Source organism: Oncorhynchus masou, chromosome 30 (genome assembly GCF_036934945.1).
Source record: "Oncorhynchus masou masou isolate Uvic2021 chromosome 30, UVic_Omas_1.1, whole genome shotgun sequence".
Classification (NCBI taxonomy): Eukaryota; Metazoa; Chordata; class Actinopteri; order Salmoniformes; family Salmonidae; genus Oncorhynchus; species Oncorhynchus masou.
In genome coordinates, this window is record NC_088241.1 from 13,684,783 (window position 1) to 13,703,829 (window position 19,047).

Below are 19,047 nucleotides of genomic sequence, written 5' to 3' on the forward strand. Positions count from 1 at the left end.
CATAAATGGGACCCATCTCATCCAAAAAGTTCTCAATTTTGCCAAAAAGCACCTGAAGAATGAATGTTCTATGGACAGATAAGTAAAACTTTTTGGACGACATGGGTCCCATTATGCCTGGCGAAAACCAAAGATTGGTTAAAGTTCTTACTGTGGAATGCAATGGTCAAGCATGTTTGTTATTTAACCCTTATCTTATCAGTTAAGTTGACTGAAAACACTCATTTACAGCAATGACCTGTGGAATAGTTACGGGGGGTGAATGAGCCAATTGTAAGCTGGGCATGATTAGGTTACCGTGATGGTATTTGGTATTTTATTAGGATCCCCCATTAGCTGTTGAAAAAGCAGCAGCAACTCTTCCTGGGGTCCACACAAAACATGATACAGAAGAACATTACACAGAACTACATACGTTTTTATAAAGGCACACGTATCCCACATATAAATGCACACAAACTCTTGGTCAAATAGGGGAGTGGCATTGTGCCGAGAGTTGTTGCTTTTTCTGGGTTTTAAAACCAGGTTTGCTGTTTATTTGAGCAATATGAGATGGAAGTTCCGTGCAATAAGGGGTCTATATAACTACGTTTTCTTGAATTTGTTCTGGATTTGGGCACTATGAAAAGACCCCATGTGGCGTAAGTGTGTGCACGCATCAGAGCTGTGTGTAAATTGACTAGGCAAACAATGTGATTTTCAACACGTTTCTTATAAAAATAAGTGATGCAGTCAGTCTCTCCTCAACTCGTTGCCAAGAGAGACTGGCATACATAGTATTTATACATCAGCCCTCTGATTACAATGAAGAGCAAGACATGCCACTCTGTTCTGGGCCAGCTACAGCTTAACTAGGTCTTTCCTTGCAGCACATGACCATGCAACTGGACAATAATCAAGATAAGACAAAACTAGAGCCTGCAGAACTTGTGGTTCCCGTTTTAAACAAGATATTTTGTCACAAAAAGATGCTCGACTGCATATAATTGACAGCTTTGGAAAGAAAACACTGACGTTTCCAAAACTGTCAAAATATTGTCTGTGAGTATAACAGAACTGATATTGCAGGCGAGCCCCTGAGGAAAATCAAATCAGGAAGTGGCTTCTATTTTGAAAACTCCATGATGTTCCATAGCCTGCCTTTGATCCATTTAAAGGGATATCAACTAGATTCCTTTTCCTATCGCTTCCTCAAGGTGTCAGTCTTTTGACAGTTTCAGGCTTTTTATTTTGAAAAATTAGCGAGAAAGACAACATGTCATTGTATGGCCGGATGCCAGCGGCGTTTTGCTTGGTACAACAGAATTTGTCTGCATTGTCGTGACCGCTCTTTCCTGTGGATTTCTGAACATAACGTGCCAAATAAACGGAGGTATCTTGGATATAAAAATTATCTTTATGGAACAAAAGGAACATTTATTGTGTAACTGGGAGTCTCGCGAGTGAAAACATCCGAAGATCAAAGGTAAACGATTAATTTGATTGATTTTCTGATTCGTGACCAAGCTACTTGATGCTAGGTGTACATAATGTTTTGTCGAGCGGTCGATAAACTTAAACGCTTGGATTGCTTTCGCTGTAAAACATATTTTCAAAATCTGACACGACAGGTGGATTAACAAAATGCTAAGCTGTGTTTTGCTATATTGCACTTGTGATTTCACGAATATAAATATTTTTAGTAATCTTATTTGTATGTGGCGCTATGCAATTCAGCAGTTGTTGATGACAATTATCCCACTAAAGGGATGGGTAGCGTCAAGAAGTTAAGGGTTTCAGTGGCTTCATTAGCTGTGGTTGCTGATGCGTATATGGTTGGATCATCAGCATACATGGACACACATATCTTTGTTTAATGCCAGTGGCAGGTCATTGATAAAAATAGAGTAGAGGGCCTAGAGAGCTGCCCTGCGGTACACCACTTTTGACAGAGACTCTTCCATTGAAGAAAACCCTTTGAGTTCTATTAAATAGATAGCTCTGAATCCACAATATGACAGAGGTTGAAAAGCCATAGCACTTAAGTTTTTCAACAGGTTATGGTCAATAATATCAAAGGCTGCACTGAAATCTAATAGTACAGCTCCCACAATCTTCTTATCAATTTCTTTCAACTAATCAGTGGCAGTGCAGTACATGTTGAGTGCCCTTCTCTATAAGCATGCTGAAAGTCTGTTGTTAATTTGTTTACAGAGAAATAGCATTTTATTTGGTCAAACAATTTCTGGCAGCAAGCTTATAGGTCTGTTAGAACAAGTAAAGGCCGCTTCACCACTCTTGGATAGCGTAATTACTTTGGCTTCCCTCCAGGCCGGAGGACAAAGACTTTCCTCTAGGCTCAGATTAAAAATATGACTGATAGCTGACTATAGCCATTTCTACCATCCTCAGTAGCTTTCCATCTAAATTGTCAATGCCAGGAGGTTTGTCATTATTGACCATTAACAATAATTGTTCCACCTCTCCCAAACTAACGTTACAAAATCCAAACTTGCACTGCTTTTCTTTCATCATTTTTTTTTTGCATGAATATAATTGCTCACTGATGTGGGCATTTCCTGCCTAAGTGTGTCCACTTTGCCAATGACGAAATCATTAAAATAATTGGCAACATCAGATGGTTGTGATGAATAAGCCATCTGATTGGATGAAAGATGGGAGTTTAATTTGTCTTTCTACCCATAATTTCTGACTGTAGATCTGACTTGCTTACTTACTGCAAATTGAGAAATTGTGACTGAACTTAACAAAGAGGGGAAACTTTGTTATGAAGTCAAGATCAATGATATAAAGAATGATGGAAAAAACTTGAGTACTTTGGAGTACTTTTAAATGGAAATTATGGGTAACAGTTCTAACAGTCAGTTTCTTAACAGGTGCATGTTTATCAATAATTGGAAGTAGCAATATAATAAATTCATCAAGTGCAGCGTCTGGATGCTCCTCATTAATCACATCAGACCAACAAATATTTTTTAACATCATACAAAAGATTTTGCTGTGATTCTTATGTGGATGATCTCTTATACACTATTTTTGGCCCAGCTGTTGGAACTTTGGCTTTCCTGGATATAGCCACAATATCACTGCATTCAATGGGCACGGATATAGCTTTAGAACAAAGTTCCACGGCATTAGTAAAAATGTGAACGATACATGTGGATGATCTTGTTCCTGTAGTGTTTGTAAACACCCTGGTAGGTTGATTAATAACCTGAACCAGACAACAGGCACTGGTTACAATAAGAAGCTTCCTCTTGAACAGACAGCTTGATGAAAACCAGTCAATATTCAGGCCCCCAAGAAAGTAGACCTCAGTGTATGTGATATAAACAATCTAGCATTTCACACATAATATTTAGATTAGAGGTCAACTAATTAAAAACCAGTATGGCAGATTGAAATCGGCCCTAATTAAAGTTCTAACAATCGGTAATCTGCATTTTTGGACGCCGATTATGGCAGATTACATTGCACTCCACAAGGAGACTGTGGCAGGCTGACCACCTGTTATGCGAGTGCAGCAAGGAGCCAAGGTAAGTTGCAAGCTAGAATTAAACATATCTTACATTAAAAAAAACATTCTAAACATAATCACTAGTTAACTACACATGGTTGATGATATTACAAGTCTAACTAGCTTGTCCTGTGTTGCAAATAATCAATGCGGTGCCTGTTAATTTATCATCGAATCACAGCCTACTTTGCCACACGGGTGATCATTTAACAAGCACATTCGTGAAAAGAAGCACTGCCGTTGCACCAATGAACCTAACCATAAACATCAATGCCTTTCCTAAAATCAATACACAAGTATATATTTTCAAACCTGCATATTTAGTTAAATTCATGTTAGCAGGGAATATTAACTAAGGAAATTGTGTCACTTCTCTTGCGTTCTGGTGCAAGCAGAGTCAGGGTATATGCAGCCCTTTGGACTGCCGGGCTCATTGCGAACTGTGTGAAGACTATTTCCTTCCAACAAAGACCGTGATTAATTTGCCAGAATTGTACATAATTATGACATAACATTGAAGGTTGTGCAATGTAACAGCAATATTTAGACTTTGGGATGCCACCTGTCCGATAAAATACGGAACGGTTCCATATTTCACTGAAAGAATAAACATTTTACTTTCGAAATGATAAGTCATTAATATAGTCAAATCCAGAAACTAAGGCCCGTATTTCTGTGTGTTTAATATATTCTAATAACATCTATGATTTGATATTTGATAGAGCAGTCTGACTGAGCGGTGGTCGGCAGCAGCAGGCACATAAGCATTCAAACAGCACTTTCCTGCATTTGCCAGCAGCTCGTCGCAATGCTTGAAGCACAGTGCTGTTTATGACTTCAAGCCTATCAACTCCCGAGATTAGGCTGGCAATGCTATAGTGCCTATAAGAACATCCAATAGTCAAAGATAATGAAATACAAACGGTATAGAGAGAAATAGTCATATAATTCCTACAAACTTCTTAACTGGGAATATTGAAGAACTGGGAATATTGAACCACCAGCTTTCATATGTTCTCATGTTCTGAGCAAGGAACTTAAACATGAGCTTTTTTTACATGGCACATATTGCACTTTTACTTTCTTCTCCAACACTTTTTGCATTATTTAAACCAAATTTAACATGTTTATTTATTTGAGACTAAATTTATTTTTATTTATGTATTAAGTTAAAATACGTGTTCATTCAGTATTGTTGTAATTGTCATAACAATATATTTATAAAATAAAAATCGCCCGATTAATCGGTATCTGCTTTTCTTGGTCCTCCAATAAATCAGTATCAGTGTTGAAAAATCATAATCGGTCTACCTCTAATTTAAATACTGACTGTTAGCACTTGGTGGCCTATAGCAACACGCCAAAAGAAAAGGCTGAAGATGTGCAAAGTGAACTTGCAACTACAACACTTAAATAACACTTGACATAAGATCTTCTCTAAGCATTACAGGGATACGGCTCTGAATATATACAGCAACTCTGAGGGCCAGACTTTGGAATTTAGCCAGGACTCTTACGATAAGTGCCATGGGATCTTCAGTGACCAGAATGTCAGGACACCCGTTTAACATCCCATCTGAAAGACTGCACCTTACACAGGGCAATGGGATGTTACATTTTTTTTAGATGAGAGGAAATGGTGCCTCCTATTGGCCCTCCAACACCACTTCCAGGGGCATCTGGGCTCCCAATCCAGGGACCGATCAGGACCAACCCTGCTAAGCTTCAGAAGCAAGCTCTTAGTGGGATGCAGGGTAGAAGCACAGCATGTGGTGGTAGTGTGATAGTTTGGGGATGCTTTGCTGCCTCAGGACCTAGACGACTTGCCTTAATAGAAGGAACCATGAATTCTGCTCTGCATCAGAGAATTCTACAGCAGAATGTCAGGCCATCCGTCTGTGAGCTGAAGGGCAGCTGGGTCACGCAGCAAGATAATGATCCAAAACACACAATCATGTCAACATGAAAGTGGCAAAAAAGCAACACATTTTAAGTTTTGGAATAGTCTAGTCCAGTGGTTCTCAAACTTTTTATAGTCCCGTACCCCTTCAAACATTCAACCTCCAGCCATGTACCCCCTCTAGCATCAGGGACAGGGCACTCTCAAAATGTTGGTTTTTGCTATCATTTTAAGCATGCCACCCACACACACACACTATACAATACATTTATTAAATATAAGAATGAGTCAGTTTGTCACTTCCCACTAGCCGGGTTGTGACAAAGAGCTCTTACAGGACCAGGGCACAAATAATATCAATAATTTTGCTCTTTATTTAACCATCTTACATAAAACCTTATTCATAAAAAATTGTGACTAACTCACCACAGGTTAATGTGAAGACTGTGCTTGAAAGGTTGGACATAACTCTGCAATGTTAGATTGTATTGGAGAGAGTCAGTATTAAATCATTTTTCACAATCTATGCCTGTATTTAGTTTAAGCTAGTGAGGGCCGAGAATCCACTCTCAGAGGTACATAGTTGCAAAGGGCATCAGTGTTTTAACAGCACAATTTGCCAAGGCAAGAAACTCTTGAGTGCAGCCCTATTCAGATACTGATTAAATTAAATTTACACAGAATCACTTGTTGCAATTTCAATGAGGTTCTCTTGTTCAGATATCAGTAAGTGGACTGGAGGCAAGCCATGAAAGGGAAAAGAATCCAGTTTGAGTCGTCTGTTTCGGGAAAGTACCTGCATAACTGGGCACCCAGCTCACTCAGGTGCTCCGCTACATAATATTCAACATTTTCCATAAGCTGGAGTTCATTTGCACTCAAAACTCGTACAATGATTGAAAGACCTGTGTGTGGTCCTTGTTAATGCAGACAGAAGAGAGCGCCAACTTCTAAATCATAGCCTCAATTTTGTCCCGCACATTGAATATAGATGAGTAGTCCCCCTGTAATCCTAGATTCTGATCAATCAGGCCAGAAAAAACATCACCCAGATATGACGAGTTTCTAACACGATTGGCCTCATGCAAGCGGTCAGACAAGTGAAAATTACGGTCAGTAAATAAAACTAAGCTAGTCTCATTTCCAAAAAAACGTGTCAATACTTTGACCCTTGATAACCAGCGCACTTCTGTATGTTGTAAAAGTGTTACATGGTCACTGCCCATATCATTCCATAGTGCAGAAAATACGAGAGTTCAGGAGCCTTGCTTTAACAAAGTTACCCATTTTCACTGTAGTGTCCAAAACATATTTCAAGCTGTCAGGCATTCTCTTGGTAGCAAGAGCCTCTCGGTGGATGCTGCAGTGTACCCAAGTGGTGTCGGGAGCAACTGCGTCGCCCGCGCATTACCACTCCACTCCTGTCATAGCCTTTGCGCCATCTGTACAGATACCAACACATCTTGATCCCCAAAGTACATTTGATGTCACAGAGTTGTCCAGTACCTTAAAAATATCCTCTCCCGATATCCTCTTCTGGAAACCAGGACGTCTGCCTTAATTGACCCCCCATAAATGTAATGGACAAATACCAGGAGCTGAGCCAGGCCCATCACGTCTGTTGACTCATCCAGCTGTAACGCATATAATTCACTGGCTTGTAAACGGAGTAATTGTTTCAAAACATCTCCTGCCATGTCACTGATGCGTTGTGAACCAGTGTTTGATGAAGGCATTGTCTGTATAGTTTTTTTGGGCCTTTTCCCCCAGCATTGTCCCAGCCATATCCATGGCAGCAGGAAGAATTAAGTCCTCCACAATAGGGTGGTGCTTGCCTGTCCTTGCCACTCAGTAGCTCACCATATAAGACGCTTCTAGCCCCTTCTTATTAATGGTATATGTTGATGTCTTACGACTCGAAAGTCATTTTTATTCTCACTCAAGTAAACTTGGCTTATTGTTCAAATTGCCATGTTTCATTTCTAAATGTCTGCGCAAGAGTGAAGGTTTCCTGTGAGAGAGTAATGGTAAATGTGATTGGATGTTAATTATTTGACTAGGTGACCTGTATTTAACATTTGGTTATTTCGCTGAACACTTAATGGTTTAAGTCTTTTTTGGCAGTGAAACGAGGCTACTCCGGTGAGAAAACCTCACCAAATTGTATAGCCCCGTTGGAAAATATAAAATGTACTGTTTGGAAATGTGAAGAATTTATATATTTTTTGGTGTTAAATGATACCCCTGATGGCATTGCATATACCCCTGGGGGTACACATACCCCAGTTTGGGAATACCTGGAATAGTCAAAGTCCAGACCTAATCTCAATTGAGATGTGGCAGGACTTGAAACAAGCAGTTCATGCTTGAAACCCTACAAATGTCACTGAGCTAAAGCAGTTCTGCATGGAAGAGTGTGACAAAACTCCTCCACAGTGACGTGAGAGACTGATCAACTACTACAGGAAGCGTTTGGTTGGAGTCATTGAAGCTAAAGGTGGCACAACCAGTTATTGAGTGTAAGGGGCAATTAGTTTTTCACACAGGGGCATTGGGTGTTCCATAACTTTGTTTATAAAATATGTAATTGTGTTATTTTTTTTTCACTCAGGTTCCCTTTATCTAATATTAGGTTTTGATTGAAGATCTGATAACATTCGGTATCAAAAATATGCAAAAGCAGAGAAAATTATAAAAGGGGCAAATACTTTTTCACAGCACTGTATATTCACTAACAGTGACTAAAGGTGGCTGATTGAGCAAACAGTTTAAGTGTCGTTTGTCAGATTTAAGTGACTCAAAAAGGGCAAAACTGTTTGTCTAATCTGAACTTAACTATACCTTTGGGAGCTGCCCTCTTCTTTTTGCCACGTTTCTGCCTAACTGCCTTTCTTCTGGCTTGTCTGCCTTCCAATACCAGAAAACAACCTAACAGTGCTCCACATGTCAATGGACTAGTAACTCACTCTTAAAATGGCTGTCAATCAAACTGAGGTGAAAAAGAATAGGTTAAGACACCTGTATGAGAACACTTCAAACAGAACACACAAATATCAAAGAATATTTTTCATTATTCGATTAACTTACTTTGATTGGTGTCCTCATCATTCTCATGTTCAGAATCTTCATTGTCCAGTCCCAGTTCCAGAATCTCTCGGCTCCTGTGGGGTAAACGAATAGAGTTAAATCACATTGAATATTTGACATGCAGGTCATTTTCTCAAGTGAGTCAGTGGCTCCATCTCAATTAGGCTTTCCTTGATTCCTCACGTCCTTCTCAAAAAGCATTGCAGAAGAAGCCAAGGTCAGAGGTGAGGAATGGAGTAAAGACAGAGAAAGAGTCAGTGAAAACATGTCCATCCATTCCAGGGGAGTCAGTACCTCTTGCGGTCCATCTGTGTTGTGTCCAGAGTTGTCTGCTGGTTCATGGCTTTGATCCAGTAGATGAGGGCCTGGAAGACGTAGGCCACGTGTTTGAGAGAACACACATCCAGCACAGGCAGAACGTCAGAGTGCTCGTCATTATGGGAACGCATCAGAGACAGGGCGTAGTTCAGGAAGTCTCCCCGTGCTGACATCATCCCTTGACGCACTGTCAGCAGAGTGGCAGCACGTCTGGAAGGAAGAAACACAGTGACTTGAAATATAATCCATAAACAATTAGAAACGAGTGGCGGCCTATGAAACACTGCTGATTGCAAATAAAGCATTCGATTCCCCTATTTTGGGTTACACTTAATTTACCCAGACCTGCGTCCCTCCAAGGTGCGGAGGCTGGCTTCCTCGCGGGCGGTCATGCGCTCCCTGCGGGCAGAGTGCTGCGAGGCGTGGAGGGGGTGGGATGGGTGACCGGGGTCACCTGCTGAGGACAGGGCCGAGCCGTAACGCAGCTGAGCCTCTGTAGAGTCCATGATGGACACCATCCAGTTCCACGTAGGGATCAGCTTCTCCTCAACAAAGTTCTGGTGGTTTAACACACAAATAAGCTTGTTTCAGTCAGAACGTCAATAACACTTGTGTAGTGTAAAAGTCAAAATGTGCATCTCATCAAAAGTTTGATTCACTTTATTCAGAAAGGTGTCTGTATTGCTTCTTATCCCATAGGTACAACATAATAAATACCATATAACACAATTCCAGAACCACTTTATTGACACCAACATGTTTCAATTGTCATTGAAAATAAGAATTTGTTTTAAACTGATTTGCCTAGTTAAATAAAAGGTAAAAATAAAAAATTGGTAGGTAACAATGCAAATATGTATTACATTTTTTTTTTTTTTTTTTTTTACTAGGCAAGTCAGTTAAGAACAAATTCTTATTTACAATGACGGCCTAGGAACGGTGGGTTAATTGCCTTGTTCAGGGGCAGAACGACAGATTTTTACCTTGTTGCAAGATCAAATCCCCGAGCTGACCTTTCAGCTACTAGTCCAACGCACTAACCACTAGGTTACCTGCCGCCCCTCAATTTGATCTGTGTGTGGGTCTGTGTCACCTGCAGGTTGACAGCATCCTGGTAGGTGAGTTTGACTGCAGCAGGGTACTGGGAGTAGACCAGATGGTTGTACTTGGGGATGAGGCTCATCAGGTCAGAGATCTGTCTGATGACGATGCTGTAGGCCCGGGCTAAGCTGGAGGCTGACGTCAGGTAGCTGGACGAGTTGGAGGCCTCCAGAGCTGCAGCAGCAGCGGCCGCGCTAGTGCTGATGGCACTGCTGCGCCGCAGGTTGGACGGGTCGATGTAGATCAGACCTGTGGAGCTCGCTGCTGGGCAGAGACATGAGCGTCAGCACAGACAGACCTCACCAACATAGTACCCAACAGAACATGACACCAAAAAACATCCCACTGAGTCAGTCCAATAAGCTCGTGATAGAATGATAAACAAAGGACATTTTAAATCATTGCAAGACTGTCCTAATGTAGTCCATCTTGGATGTGTCAATATGAAAGTGCTTGTGAGTACAGCCTAGATTGTGCATGTAGTAGTATTAGTACTGACCAGCGGGGGTGGAGGAGCTGGAGGGGGCGCTGCCCGTGGCTCTCTGGCTGGGGGTGTTACGTACAGCCCACTGCATGGAGCGTGGCGCCTGGGCAGCACTGTTGACGTGCGAGGCGGTGGTGGTCCTCTCCAAAGGCTCATCCAAAAGGAAGGTCTCCTGGTCCACGTCGTCGCTCTGGCTGCTGCTGCTGTCCGAGTCGCTCGAGTCGTTGGACTGGGAGTCGTCCTCTGAAAAGAAGGCAGGGACACTGCTGGCACCTTGGAAGAGAGGGATGGGAAGAGGAACAGGAGAGGAGGGATGGGGAAACAGAGGAGAGAGCACTTTAAACGGCTGCTCACCTTGCCAGGTAGCGGGAGTGCAGGTTAGTGTTCCACACCACCACATGCAAGCTACATTGAGAGGCTCAACTCAAACAACGCTGTTTCTTGTTGTTCAAATTAGGCTAAAGTACCAGTTACACCAGGGTGCAGTTTTTCACCTATAGGACAGGAATAACCACATAGAATTAAGTGAAGAGATTAATCATTGACTTTAATGGGGACTCTTGTTTTATTCATTCCGTTTCCAGCTATGCATTTAATCCAATCTGATAGGCTAAATCCAGATCGATCAAGCTGAAAAACTGGGCCCAGGGCATTGGTTCCATCATAGGTTTTATTTCTATTGTTTGTCTAATTTCTGAGTGATTTTAGTGTCTGAGGGGAAGAGACACCATAATTATAAATATTTCCTGCCATTTCAAACGCAATTACAACCACAAAGAATGAAAGGGAAAATGGAGATGGACACCAGGGAGGAACCCCACACCAGTTAGCAAGACTAAAGATATAGTGATTAGTTTGTTATTCAGGGGGAAACACCAACAAGAGACTTGGGAGTAAGACATTATTAGTTGATGAGAACCATGGTGATGTGTAAGGATGGAGGAGGGCAATACTGTGAGAACTCCTTAGGATAAGCTGTGTGCACCTCAAATGTCACTCTGGCCCTGACATATTATGCATTGTAGTAAAAAACAGCCCATACCAACACTTTGAAAAGCCAGGGACATTCTACTTCCTGCAAATGAAATACATTGAGTATTGAGTAATGATATTCATGGAGTAATAGTAGTAGACGAGTTTGTCCGCAGTCTTATGCCATGTTGTCAACAGTGGTAAGAACAATGTGACCTAAAAGGAACTTTATTTTTTTTATATCAAAAGGGCCTCTTCCCTGTTACTGGCTAGTGTGAGGACCAATCAAGACTGGTGATAACGTGACCGAAAAATAGTTTGCCTGAACAGCAACTGAATATTAAAGAGGGTGGTGAGGCAGAAAGCAATTTCCATTTAGCAGTCTCTGGAACTCCGGTAGAATCGTTAAATGAGGTCATTTAGACGGGTGGCTGGCCAGTGGCCACATCACAGAATAAAATTAATCAGGGAATTCAATTCAAATAAAATGACCAGGACTTAATCTAAAATGTGAAAACAAAAGAATGGTGTGAATTATTAATACCTGCTTCAGAGCCGGCAGTTGCTGCGGTGACAACACTCCTCCGACCGCTGGCATTGTCCTGGTTGCTATGGTTACTCTCGCTGTCACTCTCCGTCTCCGCAGCAGCCAGCAGATCCAACTCCATGTCGCTTCCTAGAGAGGAAAGGACATCCCCCTCTTCAACCACCATCCTCATCATTATTAATCATTTGTAGAAAGATTGTAATATTCTACCACATTCGTGGTAGAAAAAAAAGATGGAGTCCAGTCTAGGTTCTCACCATCCTCATCATGTTCATCATGCTGTCCCTCTGCCTCAGCGTTCTCCTCTCCCTGTTCCTCTTGGTCTTCATGGTGATCCTCCTCCCCGGCAACGCCCTCGACAACCTCTACCTGCCATAGACAAGAGGTAGACAGCTGGGAATTAGTACAGAGAAAGCACATGACAATCAAGTGTTGGGTTCAATTCCATTTCAATTCAGTCAATTTCAGAAGTAAATTGAAATTCCAATTAAACTGACAGCAACCCTGATTACACCCAACACTTTGATCTTTGCTGCCCCCCCCCCCAAGTGATATGTTCATATTCTAGTGAGACTCTTCACCTCTTCAACGTCAGCAGACACAATGTCATCCTGCTCCTCGTCTCGCCCTCTGACCGGCTGGGACTGGCTGCTGCGGCGAGGCTGGGGGTTCCTGATGATGTAGGACGATGCAGTCTGACTAGAACTGACACATACAGGCAAACAAGATCATTTGAGTTAACAATGCAATGTTTAAATCCAAGCCAATTTATACACGGCAGAAGTGTTTCCCTAGATAATATTTTCCCCAGAGGAAGGTCACAAAGACCTCCAAATCAACAGAGCTGTGGTGAAAACACAGTCTGCATGTCGGTCTGTGCGAATGCAGAGTAAAACCACTCACTTGCTGGACTGGTCTGGGGAGGGTCTCGGTGGCAAGGGTTCCACAGAGAAGAGTTCCTCGCTGCCCTGCACGGCGTCGATGCTGGTGCTGGCCAGGGTGAAGGGGGCAGTGGGCCGGGCAATGCCCATCCTCACAGGCACGATGAGAGACTCCGCCACGTTGCACAGCTCCTCCACCGCATAGGGCAGCAGGGCCTGGAACACACGCCTGCACTTCCCAATGGGCTGGGGGATGAAGTTACTGGAAGAAATAACGAGAAAAGAAATTAGATGTCAACTGGAAGTATCAAATCAGTCCTTGCTGCTATGTTGATAGTCACCTCGGAGTAGGGAGCAGTACAAAACAAATAAAATGTGTTTAAATCCACTAAAGGGCGAGTCCAGTCCTTTAAAACCAACCACTAGCCTTATACAACAGGAAAATGAACTCAATCTGGATTTGGCACTCATACTTTTTCTTTTTGGATGAAGCCATCTCGACGCTGAGGATGACAAACACCCTGGCCACGGAGCGCAGGAACCTCCTGGTGACGACGACGGCCTCCTCTCTCCGGCCAGGAGTGTACTTGTTCTGCAGCTCTTTCACCAAGGTCCCCAGTAGGGTGTCAATAAACTACAGGAGACAGAAGATTCAGAGACGGTTAACTAAGGCACACAGACGACCTTCAGGTTCACTCCACATAGTTAGAACACCTAGAAGGATCATGTTGCACTTGCCACATAGATAGGAGGTGGTGTACTCTCTGGGCAAGTTTCTCTGACACAAATTAAATTCCAATGAAATAGGTAGAGTCCAGGACTAGGCTTAATCTGTGTGAGAATCCGACCCAGAAAGAGGACTTCTGTAGGTGTTACAACTGTAGTTGACTGACTCCTGAAGCTCTGAGTAATTTAAGGGGGGATAGACTGACCCAACTTACTGTAATGTCAGGGGCACACTTGACAATGAGACAGTGTGTGAAGCAGTCCAGGCGGATGGTGCCACTCTGCTGGTTCAGGTACACCTGCTCCTCCGGAAGGAGATGGGCGATACGGCTGCTGGCACTCAACCTAGAACACACAACCAGGACGCCAGAGTTAAAGGTGACACTACTAAGAGGACTCGTAACTGGTAAAACAGCTGCTCATCCAATAGAAGAGGTTGGAGAGGTTGGAGGGTTGGACAGAGACGTTTGAGAGGTGACACTGAGCTGGTCAAGGCAGACAGGGCTAGAGAACTCACGGGTCTTTATTCTCCTGGGATCCGAACATTATCATGGACTTGAGAGCATTCCAGTCCTGCAGCACCCTCTCCAGGGCCAGCTGGGCGAAGCGTGGAGGTTCCAGGTCATGGTCCGGCATGTCAGAGTCTGACACACAGGGAGGACAACAAACCATTAGAATTGTCTCTTAGAATAGAGAATTGATGCAAATGAAAATAAACATTGAGCCATCATGCTAGACTTTCAGTGTTCCTTGAAGTGAAACCAGGCCTGACAACAGTAGTAAACCTCCACCCACCTTCAGCATTGGCAGCCTTGCGGTTCCTGTCCTCTCTGATGCGAGGGGGCCGGTATTGGCAGTGCTCCACACTCTGCCGAGCAACAGTCTGCACCAGGAACAGAAGGATATGCTCCCCCCTGTTGGCCAGCCAGAGAGGAAAGGAAAAACACGTTACTAAAGCCCCCGAAAGAACACCTTACATATTGAATGAAGAGAAACAACATTGGATTTAAAAACAAAACGTGTTAACAATGAACAGAAAATACAGCCTACAGTCAGTCGGTGTGTGTGTTTACCGGCTGTTTGGACTGGTGACCAGGTTAGTGGTGGTGAGCAGTCTGTACAGTAGGTCCAGGCGAGCAGCTTTCTGTCCAGCAATTAGCGTCTTACACTTACACTTCTCCCAGCAGTCACAGTACGCAGTGGGAGAGGTCCTCTTGAGTCTGGGGAGAAAGACATTAAAGGCCTTGTGCAAATCCCCTGTATCAGATGCAGTGATGCATTACAACAGTATAAAACCGGGATGTAAGTAATAAAATCCACTAACACCAGGATGAAGAGTGAAGTACATACTTGCAGTCGTGTCCTTTGTGACACACCCTGGCGCACTCAGTGCAGCAGCAGAGAGACTCCAACAGGCCGCAGGTCCGGCACTCAAAGATATCCTAGATGGGACAGAGAGTAAATGGTCAGCAAAGATTCCCATCTGTGAAAAGGCAAACCAGTGTGAACGGCTGACTCGTTTGTTGTGCGTGTTGCATTGTCCTCCCAAGTGACCCACTTGGCGTGTGTGTGTGTGTGTGTCCCTCACCTGGTTGATGTGTTCAGCTCCTGTCCAGGTGAAGCTGCAGGTGTCATTGCAGCAGAGGACGTAGAGAGGAGAGTCGTCAGGGTTGGTCCCCGTGGGACAAATCATCTCCATGAACACAGAGTCTGCTTCCACCTTCTCAGTCATGCTGGGGTCTCCCACTACACAACAGGTTTTGCAACGGAATATTAAAATCTGGATTCTGGTAGTATCTCCGCAATTTAAAAAAAAAAAAAAATTCTGCTCTCCTTAAACACAGCACATATATAAATCACTTCTTCATGTATAAATTAATGACTGCAGATGGCATTACATTAACATGTCAGCGTTTATATTCATTAGTAGTGCTGTCAAAGTCTCCTCTTTCTCAACTAAAGACATGAACAGTGTCCTGATGTACCCTTGGCCATTTTCTGAGCAGCCTCCAGAACAGTAATGGCAGCTGGGTAAGCTCTCCCGCTGACTGCCAGCATGAACGGGGTCATTCCACGGGCATCCCTGTCAAACACACAGTTTAGCAACAGAAAGGGGGGAAGGGGGACAAACAAGAGAAAGCATCTTTTGAATTTGAGAGCAATAGTTTAGTTCAGTATTTTAACGAAACAAGGCATTACTGTGGTATAGAATTAAAAAGGCTTGCCCAGACCCACTGGCCTTATCTCACAATCTCATCCAAATCTCCCCTTCAAATCACACCTGCCTCTATCATAAACAAAACTAAAGAAGAATGGAATGCTCCTTCCGTTTTTTTAAAGAAAGAAAAAAACAATGTGTCTTTACTTGGCGGATAGCAGCTCGCGGAGGTGTGGCCTGAGAACCATGCTGTCACACATCAGTTTGAGGATGAGGTGGGCGTTGGCCTTGCGGTCTTTAGACTCCACCACTGAAGGCTCAGAGGAGGGGCCTGGGGCAGGGGGAGAAACAGAGAATTGGGTGACATTTAGTATCACACAGGCTAGGTATTTGACCTGGTATAGTGGTGGAGTAGCTATCTAGGTGTGCCTGTATCAAAATAGGTACCTGACCTGGTATAGTGGAGGTGCTGGGGCCCTGGCTGGTCCCTGTTGAGGCTGTGGTGAGAGATCCCACTGCAGGGGCCAGGATGAAGTCTATGTCACCATCTGGGTCCATGGGAGGGGGGTCAGGCACCCAGCTGGGAGGGGCGATAGGTGGGGACACAGGGTCCTGGTGGTCGCTGGAGGAGGGGCCAGACTCGTGACGGCCAAGTCCCGCTGCTCTCAGAGAGCGCCTCATCATCTCCCTCAGACGCAGCCTGCGCCAGACAAAACACACTTAACAGGTTACATGAGTGGTGGAAAGACAATGAGACTGACATGTAGACATAAATGAGCACCGAGATAGTGTTCTTGGTCTCAAGTGTCATCCTGACAGGAATTCTGACAGATTTTCTAATTTTCTAATAAAAAAAGCCAATAGGCTCAGTAATATTTCACTTCTTGTGCATTATGGAACAATCAATATAATCCAGTTCTTTAGTGTTTTTCATCGTGAACATGTACATAAAATAGTCAACTTAAAAACAGTACACTTAGATTTGTATAAGTTAGTTACCCTCTGCTGCTAGAAGAGCCCGTCCTGTTCCCAGAGCTGTTGCTAGACACCACGGAGATTGCATTGGCGATGGCCTCCACTGCTGACAGTCTCTCTGCAAACGTATTCCTCTCAGACCGTTCAGCTTCTGGAAAACACCAGCCAAACAGTTACCACACATATACAGACACAGGGAGACAGAGAATGATGAAATAATGGAAGGCAAACAGGAGACGGGAAAGATAACAGAGGATGGCTCAAAACTGACACTGCGACTTTGGAGAGTTCAGGAGTCTTGACGCTGGGTTAACAGCACAGAACATTCAGATTGGAACATTTTACGTAAAACAGATATGATTGTCTTTCAGGTCGAACTCCATTTGTTTGACTTTGCAAGGTTTCATCTCGCTGTATACACCACCCAGCACACTAGCCGTGGTTTACCTTCCTCCTCCTTGGTCTCCTTGTTGCTGACGGGGAAGCAGACGGAGACGCAGGCGTGGAGGATGTTGCGGTTGCCGTCGCAGCGGTGGCCCAGGAAGGAGTGGAGAACGTGGGGACTCTGCTCCAGGAGAACAGCCTGCTCCAGGTTGACCAGGTACTGACGACAGGCATCAAAGTCACAACGCAGCACGTGCTGCATCAACGTCTGCTTCTGGAAACAAGTTGAACAATGTTATTTAAAGCGCATCAGCACAGCGTATCAATACACTTTACAGCGGGAATAAAAACATGCAAAATACAAAAGCATTTAGTTATCAAAAGAACACAATAAGGGACAGTTTCTTGGGTTAAAAACAGTATTTTACTTGGCTAAAAAGCATTTTCAATGTAGATCCTATATTGAGCATGTTTTTGTCTAGAAGTAAGCTCAATCTAGGGAAACCTGTGAAAGTTATGATCCTACAGTAACAAATTGACCATCAACTAAACAATCCCCATTGACCTATAAATGATTTTGCTAACCTCCACAGCTAATATGATAATAGCAGCTTTCTTCTTGATGGTTGAGTTGGTTGGGAGGTTGGCCAAGGAGTGTACCCCCATGCCCAGGCTGGCGATGGGCGGCAGGTCCAACCACTCAGGGTCTCGGATCCCGCCCATACAGTCTTTGGCCATTGGGTAAATTGTGCCGTTTCCATCCCGAAGGATGACTGGAGAGTCCTGGTAATAAAATGATAAATCTAAATGTGCTTAGAAAAATGGGGAAATTGTTGGATATGCAATTGCCTACACAACCTTTTCGCAATACATGAAGCATGGCTATATTAGAAAAGGTTGTATTGAGTACTGGAGAAGTGCTGACCTGTCCGGCGGTGAAGATCGCTACATTGCGTTCACTCTGCCCCAGGAAGGCCAGGTTACTGGTGGGGAAGTTATTCTCCTGCTCTGCTTTGCCTGTGGCCAGGTCAAAGATACAGTACCTCACCCAGTTACCAGTCTTCAGCACTGCGTGAACTCCTGAAGGGGCGGACAACACATCAAGTTAGAAATATACATAGAATTCATTAATAGCCGCAATTAAACATTATCGGCACCAACATGAATTACTACATTGTATTGTTATCCAATGTCTTACCTTTGGAGTCAACATTCACAGCCAGAATCTCAGCCTTCTCTGGGATGCAGAGTTTTTTAGGTGTACGCTGGAAGCAATCTGGAACTTTAGGAGTTCCACCAGTTTTTACCACCTGTTGATAAAGAGAGGCACCAGCTTTTAGACAAACAACATTTATACAACAGATGTAATACTACAATGACAGATACTTTTATTGTAAAATTGTGCTTAGATTCATTAAACAATTGCACAAACATTAAACCATCACTGAAATAACACATTTGCATGGGAGTAATAATAACTACACTATACAGTTATAAGTATGTGAGTGTAAGTGACCGTCCAATAGTCGTACCTGTAACTCATCTATTCTGAGCAGCCTACAGTCCTGCAGCAGTGAGGAGGGGTCAGAGTCAGTGATGGGAGCTGGAGCACTCGTCTGACTCGGCTGTGTGCTCACGCTGCTTGACGTCCCTGGAAACTTCACAGCTACATACGCACCGTCCACTTTCAGCACCTGAAGTTAAAAGACGGAGCTGTTGCAAATAGGGCCGTCGTGAAGACACCAAAATAACAACGAACAGACAATCCACAGGATACAAAACATGATACTACAGCTTTGAGTTCTGCTCTTCGGCATTTCTTTAAATGTCAATGAAAACAGAAATATTAAATTACTCTGAAAAATAGACTGGAAGATTCAAGAAATAACAAATATGTGATAAAACTAAATATTTTACAGTGTTAATAAAAACAAAACAATGGCATCTATCCCCCAGCCTGCCAGAGTGTGTTAGGGTCTGGTCCCTTCCTGTAGCCA

At 43.4% G+C, this 19,047-nt stretch overlaps 1 protein-coding gene across 21 annotated transcripts in view; it reads right to left on the minus strand.

Annotated features, from left to right (window-relative positions):
• Positions 1-19,047, minus strand: part of LOC135522090 (E3 ubiquitin-protein ligase UBR5) — a 46,696-nt gene that overhangs the window by 11,969 nt on the left and 15,680 nt on the right. For 14 of the 21 annotated variants that reach the window (XM_064948035.1, XM_064948027.1, XM_064948040.1 and 11 more), the window contains 25 exons: positions 18,583-18,744; positions 18,249-18,360; positions 17,976-18,130; positions 17,636-17,833; positions 17,114-17,324; positions 16,691-16,817; positions 16,144-16,391; positions 15,899-16,022; positions 15,519-15,616; positions 15,122-15,279; positions 14,884-14,975; positions 14,607-14,753; positions 14,329-14,447; positions 14,051-14,177; positions 13,749-13,878; positions 13,281-13,441; positions 12,830-13,069; positions 12,508-12,631; positions 12,184-12,295; positions 11,924-12,055; positions 10,423-10,680; positions 9,916-10,187; positions 9,162-9,379; positions 8,799-9,032; positions 8,505-8,578 (listed from right to left, as the gene is read on the minus strand). In XM_064948035.1, the coding sequence (XP_064804107.1) occupies positions 8,505-8,578; positions 8,799-9,032; positions 9,162-9,379; positions 9,916-10,187; positions 10,423-10,680; positions 11,924-12,055; positions 12,184-12,295; positions 12,508-12,631; positions 12,830-13,069; positions 13,281-13,441; positions 13,749-13,878; positions 14,051-14,177; positions 14,329-14,447; positions 14,607-14,753; positions 14,884-14,975; positions 15,122-15,279; positions 15,519-15,616; positions 15,899-16,022; positions 16,144-16,391; positions 16,691-16,817; positions 17,114-17,324; positions 17,636-17,833; positions 17,976-18,130; positions 18,249-18,360; positions 18,583-18,744 (4,033 nt within the window). The remainder of the gene's footprint in view (positions 1-8,504; positions 8,579-8,798; positions 9,033-9,161; positions 9,380-9,915; positions 10,188-10,422; positions 10,681-11,923; positions 12,056-12,183; positions 12,296-12,507; positions 12,632-12,829; positions 13,070-13,280; positions 13,442-13,748; positions 13,879-14,050; positions 14,178-14,328; positions 14,448-14,606; positions 14,754-14,883; positions 14,976-15,121; positions 15,280-15,518; positions 15,617-15,898; positions 16,023-16,143; positions 16,392-16,690; positions 16,818-17,113; positions 17,325-17,635; positions 17,834-17,975; positions 18,131-18,248; positions 18,361-18,582; positions 18,745-19,047) is intronic. The other 7 variants (XM_064948041.1, XM_064948032.1, XM_064948025.1 and 4 more) reach the window with 4 other exon arrangements.